General features: G+C 35.0%; 2 protein-coding genes across 4 annotated transcripts; both read right to left on the bottom strand.

Moving 5' to 3' along the window:
* Positions 1-10,497: 10,497 nt before the first annotated feature.
* Positions 10,498-13,019, bottom strand: LOC111465396 (60S ribosomal export protein NMD3-like). The gene is made up of 3 exons (XM_023109747.1): positions 12,900-13,019; positions 12,787-12,857; positions 10,498-12,355 (listed from the first exon to the last, which is right to left on the bottom strand). Exon 3 carries the CDS (start codon positions 12,342-12,344, stop codon positions 10,821-10,823), a length of 1,524 nt encoding a protein of 507 aa, XP_022965515.1. The 5' UTR covers positions 12,345-12,355; positions 12,787-12,857; positions 12,900-13,019; the 3' UTR covers positions 10,498-10,820.
* Positions 13,020-14,404: 1,385 nt separating this feature from the next.
* LOC111465777 (pentatricopeptide repeat-containing protein At5g57250, mitochondrial) lies at positions 14,405-19,817 on the bottom strand. 3 transcript variants are annotated; one of them, XM_023110283.1, is made up of 3 exons: positions 16,291-19,817; positions 14,762-14,847; positions 14,405-14,672 (listed from the first exon to the last, which is right to left on the bottom strand). In XM_023110283.1, exon 1 carries the CDS (start codon positions 19,714-19,716, stop codon positions 16,498-16,500), a length of 3,219 nt encoding a protein of 1,072 aa, XP_022966051.1. In that variant the 5' UTR covers positions 19,717-19,817; the 3' UTR covers positions 14,405-14,672; positions 14,762-14,847; positions 16,291-16,497. The 3 variants fall into 3 exon arrangements, with proteins under 3 accessions (XP_022966051.1, XP_022966049.1, XP_022966050.1); XM_023110281.1 differs by having other exon boundaries at positions 14,762-14,866; XM_023110282.1 differs by having other exon boundaries at positions 14,405-14,647; positions 14,760-14,866.
* Between the last annotated feature and the right edge of the window lie 4 nt (positions 19,818-19,821).

Raw genomic sequence — 19,821 nt, forward strand, 5'->3', positions numbered from 1 at the left:
TGAACATTGCAAAAAAATAAATAAATAAAATAGTTATGGTGTCGAGAATCGAACCCGTGTCCTCTAGGTGAAAGCCAAATTTCCTAATCGCTGAACGACAACATAAGAATTGTCAAGTGTAAAAAAAAGCAAGCAACTCGAGAAGAGAGAAAATTGGAAATTGGAAAAAAAATAAATAAATAAAAAGTTTCGTTGTTGGAATTCGAACTCGAGTCTCTTGGGTGAAAGTCAGATATCCTAACCGCTCGAAGACAACAGAAAAATTTTTATGTGTGAAAAAAACAAGAAACTCGAGAAAAGAGAATAATTGAAAATTCCATAAATAAAATGGTTCTGTTGCCGAGAATCGAACTCGGGTCTCCTGGGTGAAAGCAAAATATCCTAACCGCTGGACGACAACGGAAGAATTGTTATATATAAAAAAAACAAGAAACTCGAGAAGAGAGAATAATTGAAAATGGTAAAAAAAAATAAAATAGTTCAATTTTCGGAAATCAAACTCGGGTCTCTTTGTTGAAAGTCAAATATCCTAACCGCTGGACGACAACGGAAGAATTGTTATGTGTGAAAAAAAAAACAAGAAACTCGAGAAGAGGGAATAATTGAAAATTGCAAAAAAATAAATAAATAAAATAGTTCTGGTGTCGAGAATCAAACCCATGTCCTCTGGGTGAAAGCCAAATTTCCTAATCGCTGAACGACAACATTAGAATTGTTATGTGTAAAAAAAGGCAAGCAACTCGAGAAGAGAGAAAATTGGAAATTGGAAAATAAATAAATAAATAAAAAATTTTGTTGCTGGGATTCGAACTCGAGTCTCCTGGGTGAAAGTCAGATATCCTAACCGCTGGAAGACAACAGAAAAATTGATATGTGTGAAAAACACAAGAAACTCGAGAAAAGAGAATAATTGAAAATTTCAAAATAAATAAATAAATAAAATGATTCTGTTGTCAGATATCCTAACCGCTGGAAGACAACAGAAAAATTGATATGTGTGAAAAACACAAGAAACTCGAGAAAAGAGAATAATTGAAAATTTCAAAATAAATAAATAAATAAAATGATTATGTTGCCAAGAATCGAACCCCGGTCACTTTGGTGAAAGTCAGATATCCTAACCGCTGGACAACAACGGAAGAATTATTATAAGTGAAAAAAAAACAAGAAACTCGAGAAGAGGGAATAATTGAAAATTACAAAAAATAAATAAATAAAATAGTTCTAGTATCGGGAATCGAACCCGTGTCCTCTGTGTGAAAGCCAAATATCCTAATCGCTGAACGACAACATAAGAATTGTTATGTGTAAAAAAAAGCAAGCAACTCGAGAAGAGAGAAAATTGGAAATTGGAAAAAAAAATATATATAAAAAGTTTCGTTGCTGGGATTCGAACTCGAGTCTCTTGGGTGAAAGTTAGATATCCTAACCGCTGGAAGACAACAGAAAAATTGTTATGTGTGAAAAAAAACAAGAAACTCGAGAAAAGAAAATAATTGAAAATTTCAAAATAAATAAATAAATAAAATGGTTCTGTTGCCGGGAATCAAACTCGAGAAAAGAGAATAATTAAACCTAAGTATCCTAATCGCTGGACGACAATAGAAGAATTGTTGTGTAAAAAAAAAAACAAGCAACTCGAGAAGAGAGAATAATTGAAAATGGCAAAAAAAAAAAAAAAAAAAAAAAGTTCAATGGCCGGAAATCAAACTCAGGTCTCTTTGGTGAAAGTCTAATATTCTAACCGCTGGACGACAACGGAAGAATTGTTATGTGTGAAAAATAAAACAAGAAACTCGAGAAGAGGGAATAATTGAAAATTGCAAAAAAAAAAAAAAAAATAGTTCTGTTGTCGGGAATTTAACCTGTGTCCTTTGTGTTAAAGCTAAATATCCTAACCGCTGGACGACAATAGAAGAATTGTTATTTGTAAAAATAAAACAAGCAACTCTAACCGCTGGACGACAATAGAACAATGGTTATTTGTAAAAATAAAACAAGCAACTCGAGAAGAGAGAAAATTGAAAATTGGAAAAAATAAATAAATAAAAAGTTTCGTTCCTGTGATTCAAACTCGAGTCTCCTAGGTGAAAGTCAGATATTCTACCCGCTGGAAGACAACAGAAAAATTATTATGTGAAAAAAACAAGAAACTTGAGAAAAGAGAATAATTGAAAATTTCAAAATAAAATAAATAAATAAAATGGTTCGGTTGCCCGGAATCAAACCTCAGTCTCTTTAGTGAAAGTCAGATATCCTAACCGCTAGACGATAACGGAAGAATTGTTATGTGTGAAAAAAAACAAGAAACTCGAGAAAAAGGAATAATTGAAAATTGCAAAAACATAAATAAATAAAATAGTTCTGGTGTCGGGAATCGAACCCGTGTTCTCTGGGTGAAAACCAAATATCCTAATCGCTGAACGACAACATAAGAATTGTTTTGTGTAAAAAAAAAAAAAGCAAGCAACTGGAGAGGAGAGAAAATTGGAAATTGGAAAAAAAATAAATAAATAAAAAGTTTCATTGCTGGGTTTCGAACTCGAGTCTCTTGGGTGAAAGTCAGATATCCTAACTGTTGGAAGACAACAGAAAAATTGTTATGTGTGAAAAAAACAAGAAACTCGAGAAAAAGAGAATAATTGAAAATTTCAAAATAAATAAATAAATAAAATGGTTCTATTGTCGGGAATTGAAACCCCGATCTCTTTGGTGAAAGTTAGATATCTTAACCGCTGGACAACAACGGAAGAATTGTTGTGTGAAAAAAAAAACAAGAAACTCGAGAAGAGCGAATAATTGAAAATTGCAAAATAAATAAATAAATAAAATAGTTCTGGTGTCGGGAAACGAACCCGTGTTCTCTGGGTGAAAGCCAAATATCCTAATCGCTGAACGACAACATAAGAATTGTTATGTGTAAAAAAAAACAAGAAACTCGAGAAGAGGGAATAATTGAAAATTGCAAAATAAATAAATAAATAAAATAGTTCTGGTGTCGGGAAACGAACCCGTGTTCTCTGGGTGAAAGCCAAATATCCTAATCGCTGAACGATAACATAAGAATTGTTATGTGTAAAAAAAAAACAAGTAACTCGAGAAGAGAGAATAATTGAAAATGGTAAAAAAAAATAAAATAGTTCCATTGCCGAAAATCAAACTCGGGTCTCTAAAGTGAAAGTCAGATATCCTAACCGCTGGACGACAACGGAAGAATTGTTATGTGTGAAAAAAAAAACAAGAAACTCGAGAAGAGGGAATAATTGAAAATTGCAAAAAAATAAATAAATAAAATAGTTCTGGTGTCGGGAAACGAACCCGTGTTCTCTGGGTGAAAGCCAAATATCCTAATCGCTGAACGATAACATAAGAATTGTTATGTGTAAAAAAAANAGCCAAATATCTTAACCGCTGGATGACAACAAAAAAAATTGTTATATGTAAAAAAAACAAGCAACTCGAGAGGAGAAAATAATTGATATAATTGAAAATTGAAAAAAATAAATAAATAAAATAGTTATGGTGTAGGGAATCGAACCCGAGCCCCCTGGGTGAAAGCCAAATATCCTAACCGCTGGAGACAACAAAAAAATTGTTATATGTAAAAAAAAAAAACAAGCAACTCGAGAGGAGAAAATAATTGAAAATTGAAAAAAATAATTAAATAAAAAGTTTCGTTGCTGGGATTCGAACTCGGGTGAAAGTCAGATATCCTAACTCTTGGAAAACAACAGAAATTTTTTTATGTAAATAAAATGGTTCCATTGCCGGGAATCCAACCCGGGTCTCCTAAGTGAAAGCCAGATATCCTAACCGCTGGACGACAACGGAAGAATTGTTATATGTAAAAAAAAAAAAATAAATAAGAAACTCGAGAAGAGAGAATAATTGAAAATGGCAAAAAAAAAAAAAAAAATATAGAATAGTTTCGTTGCCGAAAACCAAACCCGGGTCTCTTTGGTGAAAGTCATATATCCTAACCGTTGGACGACAACGGAAGAATTGTTATGTTTGAAAATAAACTAGAAACTCGAGAAGAGAGAATAATTGAAAATTGCAAAAAAAAAAAAAAAAAAAAAATAAATAAAATAGTTCAGTTGCCGAGAATCGAACCCGAGTCTCCTGGGTGAAAATCAGATATCCTAACCACTTGACGACAATGAAAGAATTTTTATATGTAAAATAAACAAGAAACTCGAGAAGAGAGAATAATTGAAAATTGCAAAAAATAAAAAATAAAAAAATAATATAGTTCCGTTGCCAGGAATCGAACTCAGGTCCTTTGGGTAAAAGCCGAATATCCTAACTATTGGACAACAACAAAATAATTGTTATGTGTGAAAAAAAAAAAAACAAGAAACTCGAGAAGAGGGAATAATTGAAAATTGCAAAAAATAAAATAGTTCTGGTGTCGGGAATCGAACCCGTGTCCTTTGAGTGAAAGTCGAATATCCTAACCACTGGACGACAACAAAAAAATTGTTATGTATAAAAAAAAACAAACAACTCGAGAAGAGAGAACAATTGAAAATTGGAAAAAAAAAATAGTTATGTTGTCGGAAATCAAACCCGGGTCTCTTTGGTGAAAGTCAGATATCCTAAATGTTGGACGACAACGGAAGAATTGTTATGTTTGAAAATAAACACGAAAGTCGAGAAGAGGGAATAATTGAAAATTGCAAAAAAAAAAAATAATAATAATAAAATAAAATAATTCTGTTGTCGGGAATTGAACCTGTGTCCTCTGGATGAAAGTCAAATTTCCTAATCACTAGACGACAATAGAAGAATTGTTATGTATAAAAAAAAAACAAGCAACTCGAGAAGATAGAATAATTGAAAATTGGAAAAAAGAAATAAATAAATAAAATAGTTCCGTTGCCGGAAATCAAACACGGGTCTCTTTGGTGAAAGTCAGATATCCTAACCGCTGGACGACAACGGAAGAATTCTTGTGTTTGAAAATAAACACGAAATTCGAGAAGAGGGAATAATTGAAAATTGAAAAAAAAAAAAAAAAAAAATCTGATGTCAAGAATCAAACCCGTGTCCTCCGGATGAAAGTCAAATTTCCTAACCACTAGATGACAACAGAAGAATTATTATGTATAAAAAAAAAAGCAACTCGTGAAGAGAGAATAATTGAAAATTGAAAAAAATATAAATAAATAAAAAGTTCTGTTGCTGGGATTCGAACCCGAGTCTCCAAGGTGAAAGTCAAATATCCTAACCGTTGGAAGACAACAGAAAAATTGTTATATGTGAAAAAAACAAGAATCGAGAAAAGAAAATAATTGAAAATTTCAAAATAAATAAATAAATAAAATGGTTCCATTGCCGAAAATCAAACTCAGAGTCTCCTAGGTGGAAGCCAAATATCCTAACCGCTGGACGATAACGGAGGAATTGTTATATGTAAAAAAAAACAAGAAACTCGAGAAGAGAGAATAATTGAAAATGGTAAAAAAAAAATAAAATAAATAAAATAGTTTCGTTGCCGGAAATGAAACTCGGGTCTCTTTGGTGAAAGTCAAATATCCTAACCGCTGGACGACAACAGAAGAATTGTTATGTGTGAAAAAAAAAATAAACAAGAAACTCGAGAAGAATAATTGAAAATGGTAAAAAAAAAATAAAATAAATAAAATAGTTCCGTTGCCGGAAATGAAACTCGGGTCTCTTTGGTGAAAGTCAAATATCCTAACCGCTGGACGACAACAGAAGAATTGTTATGTGTGAAAAAAAAAAAACAAGAAACTCGAGAAGAGAGAAAATTGAAAATTGGAAAAAAAAAATAAATAAAAAGTTTTGTTATTGAGATTCGAACTCGAGTCTCCTGGGTGAAAGTTAGATATCCTAACCGTTGGAAGACAACAGAAAAATTGTAATGTGTGAAAAAAACAAGAAACTCGAGAAAAGAGAATAATTGAAAATTTCAAAATAAATAAATAGAATGGTTATGTTGCTAGGAATCGAACCCGAGTCTCCTAGGTGAAAGTCAGATATCCTAACAGCTGGACAACAACGGAAGAATTATTATATGTAAAAAAAAACAAGAAACTCGAGAAGAGAGTATAATTGAAAATGACAAAACAAAAAAAAATAATAAATAAATAAAATAGTTCAGTTTTCGAAAATCAAACCCGGGTCTCTTTGGTGAAAGTCAGATATCCTAACCACTGGACGACAACGGAAGAATTGTTATGTGTGAAAAAAAAAAAAAACTAGAAACTCGAGAAGAGAGAATAATTGAAAATTACAAAAAAATAAATAAATAAATAAAATAGTTTCAATGCTGAGATTCGAACCCGAGTCTCCTGGGTGAAAGCCAGATATCCTAATCGCTGGAAAACAACAGAAAAATTGTTATGTGTGAAAAAATAAGAAACTCGAGAAAAAGAATAATTGAAAATTGCAAAAAAAAAAAATAAATAAATAATATAATTCTGTTGCCAGGAATTGAACCCGGGTCCCCTAGGTGAAAGCCAAATATCCAAACCAATGGACGACAACGAAAAGAATTATTGTGTGAAAAAAAAAAACAAGAAACTCGAGAAGAAAGAATAATTGAAAATTGCAAAAAAAAAAAAAAAATAGTTCGATTCTAACGAAAAGAATTATTGTGTGAAAAAAAAAACAAGAAACTCGAGAAGAAAGAATAATTGAAAATTGCAAAAAAAAAAATAGTTCAATTGTCGGGAATCGAACCCGGGTCCCCTGGGTGAAAACCGGATATCGTGAAAAAAAACAAGCAACTCGAGAAGAGAGAATAATTGAAAATTGGAAAAAAATAAATAAAAAGTTTCGTTACTGGGATTCAAACCCGAGTCTCTTGGGTGAAAGCCAAATATCCTAACCGCGGGAAGACAACAGAACAATTGTTATGTGTGAAAAAAAACAAGAAACTCGAGAAGAGAGAATAATTGAAAATTGCAAAATAAATAAATAAATAAATAAAATGATTCCGTTGTCGGGAATCGAATCCAGGCCTCCTAGGTGAAAGCCAGATATCCTAACCGCTGGACAACAACGAAAGAATTTTTATATGTAAAAAAACCAAGAAACTCGAGAAGAGAGAATAATTGAAAATTGCAAAAAAATAAAAAAATAAAAAATAATAATAAATAAATAAAATAGTTCCGTTGCCGAAAATTAAACCCGGGTCTCCTTGGTGAAAGTCAGATATCCTAACCGCTGGATGACAACGGAAGAATTGTTATGTTTGAAAAAAAAAAACTAAAAACTCGAGAAGAGAGAAAATTGAAAATTGTAAAAAAAAATAAAAAAATAAATAGTTCCATTGCCAAGAATCGAACCCAAGTCTCCTAGGTGAAAGCCAGATATCATAATTGCTGGTCAACAACAAAAGAACCGAGAATCGAACCCAAGTCTCTTGGTTGAAAGCAGATATCCTAACCGTTGGACGACAACGGAAGAATTGTTATATGTGAAAAAAAACAAGAAACTCGAGAAGAGAGAATAATTGAAAATTGCAAAAATAAAATAAAATAAAATAAAATAGTTCGATTGTCGGGATCGAACCCGGGTCTCCTGGGTGAAAGCTAGATATCCTAACCGTTGGACGACAACAAAAAAATTGCTATGTGTAAATAAAAACAAGAAACTGGGGAAGATAGAATAATTGAAAATTGTAAAAAAAAAAAAAAATAAAGAAATAAAATATTTTCGTTGCCGAGAATCAAACCCGGGTCTCCTAGGTGAAAGCTAGATATCCTAACCGCTGGACAACAACGAAAAATTGTTATGTGCAAAATAAAAACAAGAAACTCGAGAAGAGAGAATAATTGAAAATTGCAAAATAAATAAATAAATAAATAAAATATTTCCGTTGCCGGGAATCAAATCTGGGTCTCCTAGGTAAAAGCTAGATATCCTAACTGGTGGACAACGGAAAAATGGTTATATGTAAAAAAAAACAAGCAAAGAGAGAATAATTGAAATAAAATAGTTCTGTTGTCGAGAATCAAACCCAGGCCTCCTGGGTAAAAGCCAGATCCAGGCCTCCTGGGTAAAAGCCAGATATCTTAACTGCTAGACGACAATGAAAGAATTATTATGTGTGAAAAAAAACAAGAACAAGAAGAGAGAATAATTAAAAATTGCAAAATAAATAAATAAATAAATAAAATAGTTCAGTTGCCAGGTATTGAACGCTAGGCATCTTGTGTGAAAGCCAGATATCTTAACCGCTGGACGATAACGGAAGAATTGGTATGTGTAAAAAAAACAAGAAACGAGAAGAGAGAATAATTGAAAATTGCAAAAAATAAATAAATAATAAATAAAATAGTTTCGTTTCAGAGAATCAAAACTGGGTCTCCTAGGTAAAAGCTAGATATCCTAACTGCTGGACGGAAGAATTGTTATGTGTGAAAAAAACAAGAAACTTGAGGAGAGAGTATAAATAAAAATTGCAAAAAAAAAAAAAAAAAAAAAAAAAAAAAAAAAAAAAAAAAAAAAAAAAATNATAATAAAATTAAATAGTTTCATTGTCGCAAATCAAACCCGAGTATCGGAGGTGAAATCAGATATTCTACCTCTTGGATAAAAGTGGAAAAATTGGTATTGTGAAAGAAAAAAAAATAATAAATATTTTCGTTGCCCGGAATCAAACCCGATTCTCTTGAATTTAAGTCAGATTTAAAAAAAAATGCGATAAAATTAAGCCAGAATAAAAATAATACAACACCACAATTAAAAACTAAAATTCAAATAAAAAAAAAAAACAATACAATTTTGAACATAAATATAAAGTGAATACAATGACGACCCACCAAAAAATACAAACTAATTGACGCTCTAGGTCAACACCTCTCTTTGATAGCACATCTCCCGATCACCTCTCCACCTCGACCAGTACTTGAAAAGAAAAAGGAAAAAAAGGTGGGTATAAAAATACTATATAAGCAATCTAGTTGTAGGCTCTCATCGCTTCTTAACTTGGTAAATTACCACCGGCTTCTCTTAAATCCTAATAAGTTCTTTCTTAATGTCAACTACTTATGTAGTCCACTTTCCCCTTTCAAGCCGGGTTTGTCCTACCCAAAATAGTGTCTCCTTATGTTGTCTATTCCCTCATAAGACAGGTTTACATGTATTCACCCATTTCTACACACAGCAGCCTCGAAAACTACGAAGATTTACCATTGCATCGAAGTCATTCTTATTTTTTATTAATTTTTATGAGGTCATTCTTATTCTTTATTAATTTTTATTTCATTTCATGCTTAGATTCGTATCGGGAGGAATCAAGATCAAATCAAGATCATTATAATCCATTTGAAATACAGATAGACTAATTTTAACAAATATTTTATTTTATTTCAAAAGTATTTTATATAAGAAATTTGTGTAATAGTAAGGGCTTAAATGGTTTAGAGATATCTTTCAAACTTCTAAAGTTCAAACTCTAAGTTCTTAGAGTTGACCTTCTTCTAGCCGAATCATTTGCTAATACTCGTGGTTGTACTTTCAAATATCCAAAGCTGTACCGATGCAAACTCTAAGGAAGTTCGATACATCAAATAAAAACATATATATATATATATATAATCATATCATTGCCATATAACATTTAATAAACCAAAATGGGTTAATTATACGACAAGAATTTCATCCAACTGGCCCATAGACATTTCAACAGTGAGTCCTCATGCTCAATTTAGTGCTCTTAAGCTTGTTTGGCTAAACATTCTTCGGTTTAGCTTCGTTTAATCCAACTTCACCTATGCTATTCATCCATTTGGGAAACTGAGCTTATAGCCTATCTATCGAGCCAACATCATTAACTATCCTAAAATTAATCCTAAAAAAGTGTTAATAATATTTAATTATCACAAAACAATGGCTACACTTACCTATTATGGCCTTTCTTATCTTAGGTAATTGGATTAAACTATTAACTACTGACCCATTGCATGTATTCGAACGACCAACCAACCACTGATCCATTGCATGTATTCGAATGACCAATTATAAGAAGCAATATAAAGAAAAATCAAGAGGTCTTTACGTTACCTCTTCAAATGCCCAAAAATATTTATAACATTAGTAAATCAAATCAAGAAAAGAAGAATGGAGTGGCAACAAAAACTACTTCCACATTGTTTAAGACTTTTTGTTTTTTGAACCACCATTTTGGACTATTCAAAGACATGTAATATTCAAGTTTGAAAACAATGGTGGAATACAAAAACTGTGTTTTCTTTAACCCTCTAGGTTTCGTCTTTTCTTTTTCCAGCCTTGCTTTACGCTTGAAGTAAAATTGATTAATTGGATTAATCTTAATCAAACTAATTCTCGGTGAGTCATCTTGGGATCTAAGAGTGGCCATTATAGATTCTAAGTTTGATCTAAAAGCTATTCATCCTTCTAACCCGCTCTTAGTTGGAATCATTCGTTAAGTTAGCTTTATTTATAAAATTTTGCAAGGATCTTAAACGAACCTCTAACTAATCCAAAGCCACTTATCAAGTATACAAGTGAAGCTAAAAGCCATAAAGAATAAAGAGAAAAATGGGTTCCAGGATAAACAACCCGTTGTGGCTACAGAAAAGGAGAAGAAACATGGAATAACAATCAGGACTTTGGATGATGTTGATAATTAATAAATTTGCATCTTCTTGTAAGCAAATCAGAACAAATCAGATGCTATATAAATGAAATTACGAGCAATAACTCACCTTGATAAACTTTCTGGGTTGAAATGAGTCGAGTTCATCAGCTAAGGCACCTACTTCCTTCTCTTGAAGTCGGAAATTCAAATGCTCGACTCCACATCTATAATCAACAAGAGCTACTTACTCGTGCATGCCATTGTCCCCACCCCCTTCACTTAAATCAAGATCAGCAAGCAACTCTTCGAGTGGTACCGAAGGTCCATCTTCCCCATCAGTCATTTCAGATGGTTGGTATTCTCGATCTCGGTACAACGATATGTTGAACCTCAAATCTGGATTCTCCTCCAAATCTCTCAAAAACTGTTCGTACTCCGAGTGCATCTTATCTTGCTCTGCTCTACCTTGATCTTTATCATCAACATCCATTGCAAGAGATTTTAGCTTCCACGATCGAGGCTTCCCACGCTTTCTCTGGCGTTTTTCCTCATAACTCTTCTTGATTAAAATAGCTTCTGGAAGTTGAAGGCCCTTATATTTTTCTAGCTCCATATCATTACTATTGGCTCTATAGAGATCATAACCAAGGGCATAATCCCCAGGGTTTAGAATATGACCCAGATGGGTTCTTATGTTGAATATCGTGTCATTCCTTCCAAAGTCTGATACACGAGCTATCTGAGCATCGGCCAAAATATACTTCGAACCACTGACATTGACTTCAGTAGAAACATTCTCAATATCTAAAACGATATATTCGACAAGTTGCCTGCTAGTGAGTAGAGGCTTAAAGGATGTCCTCCAATACTGCTCCGCATCCAAGAAGCAGTGCCTTAAGGTTAATGGATCAAGCAAAGACACGGAGTTTGTAACTTTAGTGCAAATTACAAGAGGGCCAATATTGCCCAAACTAACAGCAACTTTTGGAGGCAAGCATATCAAATCCTCGCGACATATTGGAGATAATTCAACGGAGAACGTGTGCTTATAGTTGTGAACGTTACTCTTAGAATCATGAGATACAAGTTGTTTATCTTGGCGGCTCCTAATTGGAGCAACCTTTCCAATAAATTCCACAAACTTGACACCATGACTCCTATTAGAAAAGAAAAAGTCAATACCTTGATCCATCTGTTTTATCCTTATGGCATTGGCAGCAGCACTGTGCTTTAATATCAGTTGCTCCAAGAAGAAAAAGGTACGCCGGTGAGGAACGTGCTGCCGGAGTTGAACAGAAGCCACCCACTGGTCAGGATTGGCCTGGACCCTTGAGCAAGACTCGCACAAGTGATCCTGTACAACATACTCAACAACATAGGACTGTTCTAAAATTGCTCCATGAAGGACTTCTTTCTGCACTTTCAACTTCACCTTGATCCTCTTGGAATGGGGTTCTGTCCAAACAAATTCAGCATGTAGCAGTTTAACCTTGTTCAGATTTTTCAACCTTTTGATACAGAATGTCAATAGTTCCTTTGATTCTATTTGTGCCTTGATCCAAGTTCGCGGTGGCTGCAAGTAACTTTCGCAATCCGGACAATGCATAATAGTCAATTGCTTCTGTAAACCTTCTGTGATGTCAACTTCGGAACACAAACACTTGACGCACATATTGGCAGCATTTGGTGCCATGGGAATTCCACATTTGCAACATAAAACACTGCCAATAGTCTGTTGAACTGTAAACAATCCTGTTTCTCCAGCCATAGTTTATACTCCTACCAAAGATAAAAAGACGAACACTAGGGTTGAATTCTAAAGCCCTTTGTTAAGCAAATAAGTTCGGAGAATGGATGAAAACAAAAACAAAAACGATTCAATCAAGGCCAAAATCTAAATCTCTAATGCAAGGCCACCATGAGAAGGGCGTCAGATAAACCTATTCTCAATAACCGAACAACAATTTAGGTCCAGAAAATGATAAGGGCAATCATATTAAAAAAATTGATACAAACAACTGAGAGAATCCAATAACAAATCCTCTGATTAACCAAATCAACATCATATTATTCAATTGTGTCGTGATCATGTTCGTATCTTAAAAAAAAAAAAAAAATCGTGTTGTGATCACAAAAACCTAAGGATTTTCCTTTGCTGAGATAAGTAACGCGGAAGAACAGAAATCTTAGCAAATTAATCACAGAATTACCTCGGAAGAGATCAGAAACAGCCACTAAGACGAAACACTGTTCGTCGAAGAAAAAGATCGCGCAAGGGTCTCGCTGAAGTTGCAAAGCGCCGTCAGAGGATCTGCGTTGATCCGTTGCCGGAGTTACGAGCTGCTATCACCTAAAAACTCGCCGGAATTGGGCTGATAAGGTTCACGAAAGGGCCAGAAAGAGAGTTTAGGGCTTTCAGACTTTTTTAGTCTTTTTTTTGTTTTTTTTTTCTTTTTCTAATTTTATTATTTTACAATTTATCTAATAATATGAATAAAATAGCTTAAAAAAAATACAAATATATAGTTTAGTTCTTGAAATATATACTATTTTTCAATTTTTCCTCTAATATTCTAATCATTTTAATTCTATCATTTTAGTGCATTTGGTTGGATTTTGGAAAATGAATCCAATATTTAAAATTCAAAAGTTTTATGTGGAAAAAGAATAATTTTACTGAACTTTTCTAAATCTAGCCGTTTATAGATTGCAAATAGACCTATTACACGATCCAAGGCAAGGTTTTAACCTACAACCAATTTGCCATTTTTAAGTTTTAAGTCATTCTTGGGGTAAAATTGCATCTGAGTATTCAATCAAGCTTTCATCAAGTTCGATGGTAAAGAATTTGCACACAAGAATTGCATTTGAGTCATTCAATCGAGATGAACATCAAGTTTGACTTCTAAGTTTTAAGTCAAATTGCATCTGAGTATTCAATTAAGCTTTCATCAAGTTCGATGGTAAAGAATTTGCACACAAGAATTGCATCTGAGTCATTCAATCGAGATGAACATCAAGTTTGACTTCTAAGTTTTAAGTCATTCTTGTGGTAGAATTATATCTGATCAATCATGATGAACATCAAGTTCTCAATCATGATGAACATCAAGTTCGATCGTAAATTGACTCAATTTAGAACAAGATTTCCAAATCTTGCTTCTAGATTTTTGTTTCAAAGTGATTCAATTTAGAACAAGATTTCCAAATCATGCTTCTAGATTTTCGATCAGGTAATCTAATTCTAATTAGTTTTATCTCTTGATTGATCCTAATTGCTTCTAAGTCTAATTCTAGTCTTTATCTTTTGATTGAATTGCTAGTCTTTATCTCTCGATTGAATTGCTAGTCTTCATCTCTTCTAGTCTTTGTCTTGATTGATCCAAATTGAGGTACTATATGTAAGAAATAATCTAATTCTAGCCTTATCTATTGGTTATTTCGAATTTTATATAAGAAGTTAATTACTTGAGATTCAAGGGTTCTTGCTTCAACAAAAACTTGGATTGTAGGCGGAAGATTAAAGTTGCCTTATCAAAATTGAAAGTTAATCATTTTTAGTTAGATTAGAGATTCAAATCTCTCATCTTTGGTTAAGCCGAGCAAAGCATTCATAAAGTGGAGTCCAAACATATATAAATATCATAAGAAATAATCATAAATACAAGTTACAGCACTCGATCAACACTACAGCATCACAGATAAACGCAGATATGAGTAAAATCATGATGAAATATACTCGCCATAAAAAAAAACTCTCATCCCAGAGCTTCTCAAAAGGCAAGGGAACCCGGAGTCGAGAACAAGAATGCAATTTTAGGAGTTTTGATGAAATAAATGGTGTGTTCTAAATTTCTCGATCACGCCTCGACATCACTATATTACCGCAGTTGTCGGTCGGAGCGAGTCGGTTCGGTTATAACCTTGCAGCCCTTCGAAGAAGATAGGTAACAGGCACCATAAGGGCCTCTTGGTCGTACGAGGTCGAGGACGCGCAGAATGTTCATGTCGCCCATCTAGATCAAATGCATCAGTACTTCACAAGGACACAAGGCAATGTCCAATACTATCTATTGCTGATTTGGGCTCAGGAAACCTTCAATCAAATTTTCAAATTCAGTGATGATAGGGAATCTGCAAATAGCATACACACATTTGAGTATAAGGGTACGTTCATATAATTACCTTTTCCTGCTTCATTCTAAACTCGAATAGAACACGTTCTGAGCGCACTGGACGATGGAGCCTCATGAGACGAAACCGATGTGTTCCTTCGAATAACATCGGTTGCTTGAGAACATAAACCAGATAATGTTTCGATTAGAAGAAGATTGTCCGATAATATGTCCTTTTACAACAAATTTTCTCTTACCATGCAAGTTCGTTTTTATTCTCTGAACCAAAATTTTGTTTCTCATAAGCATTATAAATCAGACAACATTCGAAACAACATTATCATCATTTCATCATCTTTCGAATATTCGGGATGATTGAGCAAGAATTTCATTATCATATGCAACGATGAGTTTGTTACTTTATCATTTATGATATAAATGATCAAAAGCAATAAGTGCAGTAAGTTTTTAGCAGAAACTAAGAAACCTATCAATCCTCGTGTTTCAACTAATAGGCTGTAAAAGTCCAACTCAAACTCACCGCTAGCAAATATTGTTCTCTTAGGGTTTTATTTTTGGGCTTCCTTTCAAGGTTTTTAAAACGTGTCTGCTAAAGAGAAGTTTCAGCACCCTTATAAAGGATGTTCAGTTCTCCTCCCTAACTGATGTGGGATCTCACAATCCACCCCCCTTCAAGGCCCAGCGTTCTCCTTAGTACTCGTTTCTCACTCCAATCGATGTAGGATCTCACAATCCCCCCCCCCCTTTTCGGTGCCCAGCGTCCTCGCTGGCACACCGATTGGTATCCACCCCCCATTGAGGCTCACCGTCCTCACTGGCATTGCCCAGTGTCTAGCTATGATACCACTTGCAATAGCTCAATCCCACTGCTGGTAGATATTGTCCTCCTTGGGCTTTCCCCTCGAGGTTTTTAAAATGTGTATGCTAGGGAGAAGTTTCCACACCCTTATAAATGGTATTTTATTCTCCTCCCCAATCGATGTGGGATCTCACAATCCACCCCCTTTAGGGCCCAACTTCCTCACTGGCACTCGTTCCTCACTCCAATCGATGTGGGAACTCACGATCCACCCCCCTACAAGGCCTAGCGTCCTCACTGGCACACCGCTCGGTGTTCACCCCTCTTCGAGCCTCACCATCCTCGTTGGTCATTGCCCGATGTCTGACTCTAATACCATCTATAACAGCCTAAGCTCACCGCTAGCAAATATTGTCCTCTTTGGCTTTTCCCTTTCAAGCTTCTCCTCAAGAGTTTTAAAACGCGTCTGTTAGAGAGAGCTTTTCACACCCTTATAAAGGGTGTTTCGTTCTCCTCCCCAACCAATGTGGGATCACATAGACGATACGTTATTCTATAATTCTAAAAAAGATTAACCACTTATAGCAAAATTAACACAATCATATAGAAAAGCTTCAAAGTATATTTTGCACGGTTAAAAAATATATATTGATTTGCATTTACGTGTATAATATATATACCTCTAACAGTTCATATTTCAATAAGACAGTAAGAGAGAATGACACATAAACGCAGCCAATGCATCTTGCATATATAACACAATAAAAAATCATGTGTACCTGTGCGAAAACGCTACTCGTTTCACGATAACGGAGGGGAAACTCCTTGAAGTGAAACAATTGAGACTGCTTCTATGATGCAATCAGCCTCCGACCAGGTCCGAGAGATCCTCTTTTGCCCAAGGGAAACAGAAATCCTTTTTCTTTCCCCAACGGAAACGAAACTCCACCGAATAAGCCGAGTTCTTTCTTTTTTCGTCTTTACAATTAGCCTCTATCCAAATTGCAAATTACCTCTTTCGCTAATTGAGTAGCCTCTCGTATATTTCCTTCCGAACAAAGAGAAGAAAGTAGAGGATAGTAAAAGTTGAAGTCCTCAAAATGAGGCCGCTTTTCCCGATCCTCGTACTTCATGTTTTCAATCGTGTTAACATCGAAGGTTCCCGAACGAACAACATCGACAAATTTCTTGTCATTTATATGCAGTTTATGAGGTTGGCTGTAATCAATAGAACGCCTCTGAGAAGAGAAAAATATGGAGCCGACTTCGTTAAGAACAGCATAAGCTTCTAAGATACGTCCTTCCTCACATAAAAGGGTGAGGGTGCTTTCTATAGACTCGGTTTCAATCTCGGTATCAACCTTGTTAATCAACTCCATCGCCGTTCGCGACTGTACCATCTCGAGGAGTATATCTCTTGCTTCTTCCATCCTTCCCTTGGCACAAAGACCTCTTATCAAATACAAGAAGCCCAAAAAATCAGGTGAAATGTTTTTATTCTTGAACTCGAAAAAGGATGAAAGAGCACCCTCCATGTCACCGTTTCGACAATAAGCCTTAATAGCCGAGCTCACCGAGAATTCATCAGGACTAAACACTTCGGTCTCCGTGTCACGTAAAAGCTTATTGGCTTCTTCAATTTGACCAATCCTAATGTAACCATCAATCATTGAATTGCAAATATGGGTGTTTGGTTTTAGACCTTTCGAGATCATCCGATCAAACAACTGCCTTGCATCTTCCAGATATCCTTCTCGACATAAAGAATCGATTAGCGTCCCATATGTGATTACCGTAGGTATCAAGCCTATTCTTTCGAGCGAATCGAAGAGCCGAAATGCTTCAATAAGACAACTTTGAAGGCACAGTCCCTTTATCACAATATTGTAAGAGACGATATTCAACTTTATTCCATTTGTTTGGGCGTAAACGCAGATATCCAGTGCCTCGATCATTCGTCCACCTTTACAAAGACCGCAAATTAGAATCGAATAATCAAATACGTCACCGGGCAAGAGATTACTTCCACTCTTCATCACAAGATTATAAGCATCGAAAAATCTCCCTTCTCGTACTAGCACTTTAAACATGGTATCAGGAACCACGCACGTTAAAAATTTATCTTCCATTTTCTCCGAAGTCGAAAGATTGAACTTCATACCTCGAAAATCTGCAATTGTTTGCTTAACAATGGGCTCAGCTAGGCCATATTCTTTCAAAAAGTTACTTAAAATGGGCAGACTAATCCATGTCTTTCCTTCACTGTTCAATGCTTTTATGAGTAAATAATATGTTTTCGTTTTGAGAAACGACCTGGTTTTTCTCATTCTTGAACACAATTCAATCGCCGTCTCCGAGAAACCTCTCTTGCATAGAAACCGAATAGCATCGTTGCATATAACATCGTAAACATCTCGCTCCAAATTTTCCATCCCGTGCAGTGCCTCACAAAGCCCTGCTGCACCTTTTTGTTCAAAAATGGTTCGGATCAGCATCTTATACACACCTACATCCAAACTCAAAACTTTCGGGCTCAGTTCAATAAAGACCTCACACGCCTTTTCAACTAGACCTTCTCTGCATAACGTTTTCATAATACCATTGTAAACAGCCATCGAATCACATGATGCCGACTTGAACTCATCGAATATCTCGAGCGCTTCATCAATCCTACTAATATTACAATATCCATTAATCATCGTATGGTAAGTAACTGAATCTGCAACAAGACCAATTTCTGGCATTCTCTTGTAAAGTATATAAGCATCTTCGAATGCGCCAACCATAAACAGCGCTTTGATCATAACATTACACATGACAACGTCCAGAGAAATCCCAGCATCTTCAAGTCTCGTCTTTGTTTCGAAAATTCCATCGATGTTCCGTTCTTGGACGTATCCATGTAAAAGTGTACTATATGTAATAACATCTCCATGTAAATCCTTCGAAAGTCTATCTGCCTCCGACGTTCTCCCCAGTTTACAGAGTCCATTAATCACAGTGTTATACGTAACAATACTCGGTTTTATCCCTCTCGTTTCCATTTCATCAAGAAGACCGAAAACACGACTAAAATCTCCTTTTCTGCAACATCCATCAATCAAAGTTGCATACATAAACTCATCCACCTCTATCTCCAAACCTTTAATCATTTCGAAAAGAGAAAACGCTTCCTCGAGTTTCCCTTTCTTGCAAAACCCGAGCATAATCACCGTATATGTAACCAAACTTGGTTCTAATCCTGATTTCTTCATCCTCTCTAAAACCCCAAATGCCTTCTCGACATTTCCCGACTTCGAAAGACCGTGTATCAGAACCGTAAAACTCACTATATCAGGTTTTATTCCCTTCTGAATTATTTCCCTATTCCTCTTGAACACATCTAATAACAATCCCTCAGCAACATACCCACAAATCCAACAACTATAGAAAACAACATCAAATGCCAAATTTTCGTTCTCCATTTTGCAAACCAAATCCTTAACTTCATTAACTCTATGCAACTTAGAGAGTGCGCTAGTGAGTGCAGTATAAGTCACCAAATTAGGTTTCAAGTTCCCCAATTCCTTAGCATTTTCATAAAACTTCAAAGCTAATTCAGGTTTCCCAATGTTACAAAACCCAGAAATTACAGAACTACAGACAAAATTATCAAATGGGTAATTCACATTTTGATCAGACATTATCTCTAGAATCTGAACCGTCTCATTCATCAATCCAAGAGAGCTAAATTTATGAATCAACACACAAAAAGTGAAAGAAGAAGGCAAAATACCATGATTCCTCAAGCAATCCCGCAATACCCACAATGCCTTTTCCGGGTCTTGTTTATCGAGACAAAGCCCTCGAATCAGCAAGTTCCATAAGCGATTTCGTTGAAAATTTGAAGCCGCCGCCATCTGGGTCTTCAAGATTTGCTCTAATTCTTCATATTTGTGGGATTTGAGGAGTGCCCATGTGAGAATCGAGTGAGTTTTGGAGTTTCCTTTGATTTGATTCGCGTTCATTTGAGAGATGAAATGGATGACATAGTTAAATCTGTGGCTCTGATATAGAACACGAAGGTAGTGATTGATGGATTTCAGAGTAGGAGCGAAGCCGGATTTGAACAATGTTTGAAGACATGGGGTTTTCGAGGGAGCGTTTGTATAGAAAGTTGAATGACGAACTCGTTTGGGATTGAAAATGGTGGAAAGAAGAAGCATGGTTCCAAGGGATTAGAGTTTGGAAACGCCCTCCATGAATGCTCTCTTGCAGGCGGCGATCGTCTACTCCACGGAGAACAGCAAATGCCTTGTGGATTACAGTAT

This window comes from Cucurbita maxima, unplaced genomic scaffold, assembly GCF_002738345.1.
Source record: "Cucurbita maxima cultivar Rimu unplaced genomic scaffold, Cmax_1.0 Cma_Scf00029, whole genome shotgun sequence".
Taxonomy (NCBI): domain Eukaryota; kingdom Viridiplantae; phylum Streptophyta; class Magnoliopsida; order Cucurbitales; family Cucurbitaceae; genus Cucurbita; species Cucurbita maxima.